The sequence below is a fragment of the Dinoponera quadriceps genome, unplaced genomic scaffold (assembly GCF_001313825.1).
Source record: "Dinoponera quadriceps isolate SergipeBrazil2010 unplaced genomic scaffold, ASM131382v1 scaffold5784, whole genome shotgun sequence".
Lineage (NCBI taxonomy): Eukaryota > Metazoa > Arthropoda > Insecta > Hymenoptera > Formicidae > Dinoponera > Dinoponera quadriceps.
This window is the reverse complement of record NW_014559724.1, coordinates 434,586-442,556: the sequence shown is the minus strand read 5'-3', so window position 1 is coordinate 442,556 and position 7,971 is coordinate 434,586. Positions and strand designations below refer to the sequence as shown.

The following is a 7,971-nucleotide window of genomic DNA, read 5'->3' as shown; positions in this document are numbered from 1 at the left end:
CCCCCCCCCCACCCCCGCGTTGTGGCTGCTCTCTCGCTACGGGGATAAGGGCGCGCTCCGACGGTGCTTGATTTTTACGAGCGCGTAAATTCCGCGAGGCGCGCTCGGCTTTTTTCTCTCCGGTCTCTGCACCATTTGGAAATTTTTCTATTCTGTTCTCTTTGAAACCGCGCGCAGAATTCACGATTCCGCGATCCCCCGATTGCTGATCGAATCACGCCCTGGAAATTGATGCGCTCACCTCGCCGAGGCTGATTTATCGCAATCTGCCGTTAGGTCGTTTTATTTTACATCACCGAGCCTCATCTATGCCGGGGAATACTATTTAATTCACTGTAGAAAAGAATTCTGATCGATATTAACTACCAATTTATAATAATTATATTGTGTAATGACAACACATTTTATATTGAGATAATAACTCAAGTAAACGCAATGTTTTCCTTATTCTTACGTATAAATTGAGAAAAAGTACTTGAAGATGCAGAAAATTGCACTTCTACAACGTAAAAGACCGGCTGTGAAATATAAAATTGATTAATACCGATAAGTATTTTATGGCACTCAAAGAATTAAACGCCATTTAGACGTTCTTCTCACGCGCGCATAGGATCACGTACATTCTGCTTGCGCCAACCATTTTCTACATTTCTCTCCTCTCTCGCTTCCGCTTTCGGGAGTTTTTTCGTTTTCGCTCTCGCGCTCGGAAATTCCGAGTATTATTGATCATCGATCATCGTTCCGGTCACGTTCTCGAGACAACTGCGCTGTCTTATTTATTCCCTCGCGAGGGAAGATATTGGCATTCATAAGTTATGCAAATGAAATAATAAAATAATCCACGTCACGGTCGGTGAAATTTTCTCCGAGAAATAATGAACGTAGTTACCAACCCGATTGATCAATTAAACGTCGGCGATAATGGCGGCGAGGAATCGCGTTATTTACGCGTGCGATGCGCATCGTCTCGGGGTAATGCGCATTGCTTCCAACGAATTTATTAAAGCGGGGGTATTTTGACACAGGCAATTCCGCAGAAGAAATAAACCCGACGGATCCAAGAGAGTTCCGACGGCTCTTGATTTTTACGAGCGCGTAAATTTCCGGCGGCTCCTCTTCTTTTCTGTGCTCTGTCTCTCTCTTCTTTACTTCGTTTCCGAGGAACGAGAATCCCAGTAGACCCGGCGTTCCATTTCTACACATTATTCTCCCCTCCCCCGTCTCTCCTTCTCCTCCCCGCCGGCCCCCTTAATCCTTCGTTTTCTCAAGGAAATGATATTTTAAAGTGCCGCCCTCACCATCCGCGTACGAAACGTGGAACCTAATATCCCCTTGGCCGCTAAAAAATGCCGCAATTCGCGCTAGCTGTACCCGCGATATGAAAGAACAAAAATGCCGGCATTATCTTTGAATAGCGGCCCGCAAAGAAGCACGCCGTAGAATGAAATACAGGTTGCACATAAGTAAACATATATATTTACTTACACCCAACTTATACGCATTTACTTACAGGCAAAACACAGCGACTCTCTGCTATAACAGGCCGGAAGATCGCAAGGAAAGTGTGCGAAATTTCCTTCTTACAGATTAGAAGAAGCTATCTTTGTTAACGTTTCATATTTCGAGCGAAAATTGATTTTCTATTTTCGTTTCATCCTGTTACGCCTTTGTCTACGACAAATGAAATTCCAAGATCTATTAGCCGATCAGTCGTACGCAAAGGGTTGACACCAAAAAAAGAGGTATCTTCGGTTCTTCTGCCAAGCGATATTCCGTAACCATGGCGAAGTCGTTGCGATATAGACGCGAAACGGGCAACCTCGGTGCGAGCGCTCGGACGGTTCTTGATTTTACGAGCTCATAAATTTCAAACGGCCGCTCCCCCGCGCCATCCCCGTTCTGGCTTCCACTGGCGCTTAACTCCGCGAAAATTCTATCCGTTCCGGCGTTTCGTCCCACCCTCGTCGGGTCCGCGGAGAACTCGCGTGGAATTTCATCGAGCGGCGGACTCGTCGGATTCCTACGTAACCTCCCCATCCGCCCCCCCTCCCCCCCCCCGCAAAAGCTCGCCCTTAACTCCGAATCCGCGAGTGAATCTTTATCCGAAGGGCAGTGCAACTATGCGGCCGATGTTCGCATAAAATGACTGCGTGCGAGACACGTCGGATACGCAAAACTTGACGGGCGTTGATAAGACGAGACCGGGGATTCTCTCGCTTCTCGTCGAGGCTTCTGCAGTAATGCTTATTTCGCCGGCGATTTTAAGAGAAATGATATTACACCCTTCAAAAGTGACGTGAGCCTTAAAAAGTCGGGAAAATTGTTGCGGCGGTTCCCCCGAGAAAAAATTCGACCGAACTCAAAATTACAATTCTCACGCATTCTGACGCTCGAAACCACGAGGACGCCGGGCGTCAATCTGAGAGAAATCCCATCGAGCCACCCTCTGCATACCGAGCTCTCTCGAGATCGCGATCGCGTCGCACGTTGCCTCGAATTTTCGGCGGAGGCGCGGATCAGCACGTCCGCCCCGGAGAAAATCCACGAAGGAAGGAGCAGCCGATATTTTTTCCCCGGATAGGAAATCAAGATCGCGGCCGGGTATAATCGCTAGGGCGATCGACGGCCTCGTCGTATCGGCTCGGGGCGAGATTGAAGGCTCGGCTAACGAGTTGTTTATGGATCCACCCTCCGCCCGTGCCGATGGTGAGGGCAAGCGAGTGTACGTGTGTACCGGTTGCTCGGCCAGACGTATGGACGTACGAGGGAGTCCATTAACGGGCCCTCCGTTGCCCGCCAGCGGCAACGTATAGTTCGCATCGTCGTCGTGCCACCACCCACCCCTCAGCAGCCTCTTTCACTCTCTCACCCTCAGTCAGCAGCAGCCGGGTTATCCCGCCGGTAGTCATGGTAACACGGGGGTTGGAGCCGCCCCCGGCCGCCAATCAGAGCTCGCGGCCAGGATGAGAGAAACGAGCGGCGACCCTTCCACCCCCGGCTCCTCTCCTCACCCCTGAGAAACGAGGAACCCCCTGCAGCGGCGCACACAGCGGCACCCTTTCCACCACTCGCTTTCTCTCAGTCTGTCTCTTTCTCCCTTTTCTCCGCCGCCGGGGTGGCTGAGATTCTCGCTTGGGAGGAAATCTTAACCGGGCGTGCCCCGCATCGCTGATGCCACCTACAGTCGTCTTGCGAGGTGGCTAGCCTTCGTCTCCCTCCCCCCGGGCCCCTTTCTCACCCGTGGAGAGTCTTGACCGAGCGGGATAGAACCGGCGGCACTGAAAATCGGTACTTCGGGATTAACGTGCATGCTCGCTGGAATGTGGCAGGCGAACGTAAGAGGGAAGCTAGATTGCGCCCCCGGAGTTTCCCTCGATTCCCTCCTTAAGTTTGTTGCGCTCGGCGATGCGGCATCTCTCTAGATAGATCGGACAGCATGAACGACGCGCTCGTGCCGGTGAATTCGTAAATATGTAGAAAAATGGAATTCCACAGTCAAGGGCAATTGGATGTTTCGTTGTTTGGCGAAGAGAAAATTATGGGGCGACGTGGGTGAAAGATGGAATTTTTCTAGTTAGGATTTTTCGATGCTTTCCCCAATTTCAGGTGTTTCCGATTTGTATTGTACGGTGTAAAAGTTTTCGACAGGTGGTCAACGAATAATGAAAAACTATGTCTTACCTTGAAACGCTTGATTACACGAAACATAGAAGCGATATGAATACAATAAATTTCCTAATTATAATAATAACAATATATTTTAATCATGTAACGACCAATAAATATATACTGTTATTTATACCGCATAAAATATAATCATACTAACTTACAATTAATTAATAACAATCACAATTATCTATTTGTCATAAAAAGTATAGTCGTTTGTTAGTTCATTCACAATTAAGTATGATTGGATGTCGATTGAAATGTGTAAATTGAAAGAATTAATTACTCTAAGTATTTTTCATTTTCTTTTTTATCGCAGGCGAGAAACCTCATAAGTGTCAAGTGTGCGGCAAGGCGTTCTCGCAGAGCAGCAACCTGATCACGCATTCGAGGAAACACACGGGCTTCAAGCCGTTCGCCTGCGAGCTCTGCGGCCGAGCTTTCCAGCGCAAGGTCGACTTGAGGAGGCATCGCGAAACCCAGCACGCCGACCTCAACGCGTCGCATCGACCGCCGATTGGTTCTATTCCCGGGCAAAATTCCCTGTCCAGTGGAAATCCACCGATGATGCAGTGAGGCCGTGAGGCAACCGATTGACAATTCGCCGAGTCTCTCTGTGGACGATGAGGATCGTCGCGATCAGCGGCCGCTCCACGAATCAAAGAGCCGGACCGTGTCACGGACTTAATCACTGTGAGAACGATTCGCCGGTGAAATCATGAATGACGGTCGCCCCGGTCATTGATGATGACGGTGTTGCGACGATAAATTAGATCTCGCGGATGGAAGCATGAGTTATAATTGTCTTTGAGAATTGCGTATCGTCTTACGACGAGAGAGAGAGAGACATTGCTTATCGGGAGGTACTAAACTCTCTTTGCATCCTCCGAATTGTTTCCTATGTTTTTTGTTCAACATGTTTCCTTGTTAACGAGTAATTAATTATGTCGAAATGACACGTCTGATCTGTATCCAAACATTCCGAAATTTACAACACAATCATGTAGAAAGAATCGAAATATATATTTGTTAACAAGTGATCGAAAATACTTTAATGCAGTTTTTCATAGAAGAAAAAGCAAACATAAATTCAGATCGCACGAGCAAGCGCGTGTACACGCGAAATTAATAAATCGGAAGAGTGCAATTCGGGAATGAATTCTCGGGGACGACGGGAATCGACTGAAAGGGGGAACTCTCCGGCATTCTTATCGCGGGCTGTTCTCTCGGATTTTTCGACATTAGTGCGAGGAGACTGTATAAGTTAATATTTATTCGACCGTTTGTTTCACGTCGAGACCGTTAATCTTAGGCGAGTGTCCGACGGCCTTCGAGGACTCTTGGCTCGCGGAATACAGGACTCAGGACGAAGTGGAGGAAGTGTATCGGTGATTTGTCGCGGCCGGATATCCCACGAGGAGGAGTGTTGCATCCGTTTTCGTTCCTGAACAATGGAGCGCGCCCAAAGTTTCGTTCCTTCAGCGGGCAAAAGAACTTTCTGACGAATCGCTATTTATAAGTTGCGAATACGCGAGGGCGGACGGACTGTTTTTGTTAACGAATAACGGGCTAACCACTTGCTACTTTAATCGACGTCCTACCTACTGCTAATGGATCACCTGTTACTGTAACTTCTCTTCTTACGTAGATATCCTCACTACACGCGGTGCGGCCTTCAAGCTAGTCAGATCTTCCGGTAGAAACTCGATATTATGTTTCAGCAATTATGTTAAACGATCACAGTTACTATATGAGATATCAAAATCAATACACCAGTTATAAACGAAGATCCATTCCAGATTAGGTTATCGTTTATGTCCGGAGGGTCGGTGATTTCATTTAAATTACCCATCCTTCTCGGAATTAAGAACAGACGTTTGAATAGCATGATCGTCGAATGGCGTGTAACGTGTCAAAGTACGGCAAGAGCGTACTGTATTTTGCATATCTCCCGCACCTGTCGTTCAAGAAAGGGCGTTGAACCCAAATCCCTAAAGTTGCAAACTGTGACCAAAAACTGTAAATAGCACGTAGACCGTATCACGGTTAGTCTAAGCATATAAATATATACATATATAAATATGAATATAAATATGAATGACTCGAAGCTATAAATATTATAAATAGAGACGGGCTCTTACGACGCAGAGTGCCGACTAACGGGGCGGGGCGGTTCGCTCGCCGAGGTCTCACCAAAAAGTTATTATATTCTCCCCCTTTTTCTCGCTATCGAAGTTTTTATTGTTGTACCATTAATATCATTATGTAATTATTGTAATTAGAGACTCGCTATTAATATTATTGTCATTATTATTATTATTAACAATAAACGCTGTTACTATTTGTAAACGTGTCTTTCGTCCAGCGAACCCTTGAAATTCCCTCGTGCCATTTTTTACTTTCCCTTCGAATTTGTGTTCGTTGTTTACACCACCGTCGTAATCATTGCCGTAACCACGGAAATTCGTGCGAAAAGGTAAGCCATGTTTATACGAGTAAAAATCCACAAGCACTCAATGGGCAAAGGCCATCTCACTTTCGACGGCGCTCGCCCTTCGTCCGATGGCTCGATTAATCAAGGTCGTTGAATCTGGCACTGCCGGATCACGATCGTTCCAGCTTCACTCGCTGTAATTCAGGGTTAAACGGCCGTGCCAATTAAGCAGACTACCCCGAAGAACCCCCTTAACGGCCCAATATGTTTTCTGCCGAGTTTCCCCGGACTCGACCGCTTTTCCTCCCCTCTTCGCGCGCTCATTATTTCGTTCAGGAGCGTACGAGCGCGATGTTAGGGTGGACGTGAGATTTTCCGCAGACTGTTTTACTGCTTTTATCGTATGCATCAGTCGCGTAGATTATTGCAGAGATGAGGACTAAAGGACGAGTAAGACGAGGAAAGGTGAATAGAGAAAGTCGGAAAATTCGTCCGCAAAAGAGGCAGAGAGAGAGGGATGAGCAAAGAGATAAATGGAGAAAGAGAGAGAGAAGGAGAGAGAGAGAGAGAGAGAGAGGACATTACAGCACTGACTGCACGACACCATGACACAGCCACGGGAGCAGATTGGACAGTTATTGCATTCTGGGTAAGATTAATTGATATGGGGACCGGTGGGAGGGCCAAAGGGCGCGCGGCAACGTCGACGCTTAAACCTTGTCTCAGGCGCGGGCTGGGGATGAGAGAGCGGTGATTAACCGATTGCACCGTGAACCAAGTGGAACCGAAAGCCACCCCTCCAGCGCGTTCTTCCTAATAGCTATTGAGTAATAGAGAGTCTCTCATTATTAAATAGCGCCGGGCCGTATGTGTCGTATGTAGGCATGCATAACAGATTCACTCGTTTCGCGACAGTTAATTTTTTTTAACGTGTACGCCAACCCACTAGATAAACTGGATGGTATTCTCCGGAAATGATGACGAGCATCAGTTTCGTTGCTGTCGTCGACGGCCGTTAGGAGATTTAAGCCAACCCTCCAGCGCCGTAAACGTCACAGAGCCACACTGAAGAAACCAGTTTGGTTGCATCGATCGAGAAAAATGGACGATCAAACGCAATTTCGCTGGAAGGAAAACATTTCCGGTTGTAAGAACGAAATTTTGGTTCTACCTTCAATCAATATAACCGCCCGTTTTCCAATTAATACAACCAAACTGGTTTCTCGATGCAAAAGAGACCGAATCACAGCCTCGAACTCTCCCTTAATTTCTCCGATAATCCGTTTTGTCCAAATTCCAGCGTGGTTCCCGCCATTTTCCGATTTGCAAAGGTCACCCCCGTGAAGATCGAGCGCCGTGAAGACGGTGAAAAGCCAATAAGTCGGATGAACTCACTCCCCACGGCAATCTGCGGGGCGGCGTTGCAAATTATCCGTGCAATTTCGCGAAGCACCGTGCGCGGCCGTAATACCCCGGTGCACAGCGAGTACCAATCGCGCGAGTATCGCGCGGGCTATTGCCGTTTCCGTGGGAGGCATAACCACTTTAGCGCGGCCGCTCTCCCGTGTCGTTCCTCGCCGTATTCTCACGTAGAATACGGAACGCTCGTCCAGGGTTGTCGTATCGTGCAGCCGGCTGCTACGGAGCGTTCGAATACGTTTTAGGGGGACAAACTCCATATACCAGCCGTATGCGGATACACCTTATGACTATTAAGGTATTCACGGCCCCTCGGAGGACGCCCCACTTTGAAATATGGCGACTCGGGTCACACACCGTGTACACACCGCGCCAGTCAGAGGAGCCCGCTCCATCCCGAACCATCGTCCTCCTTCCCTTTCTCCTCTTTCCGATCCTCCCCCCCCCCCCCT

At 48.0% G+C, this 7,971-nt stretch overlaps 1 protein-coding gene across 2 annotated transcripts in view; it reads left to right on the top strand.

Annotated features, from left to right (window-relative positions):
• Window positions 1-4,656, top strand: part of LOC106750470 (zinc finger protein 358-like) — a 31,570-nt gene extending 26,914 nt beyond the window's left edge. For both annotated transcript variants that reach the window (XM_014630848.1, XM_014630847.1), the window contains exon 5: window positions 3,986-4,656. In XM_014630848.1, coding sequence (XP_014486334.1) covers window positions 3,986-4,242 — 257 coding nt within the window. In that variant the 3' untranslated portion in view covers window positions 4,243-4,656. The remainder of the gene's footprint in view (window positions 1-3,985) is intronic.
• The last annotated feature ends 3,315 nt before the right edge of the window (window positions 4,657-7,971 follow it).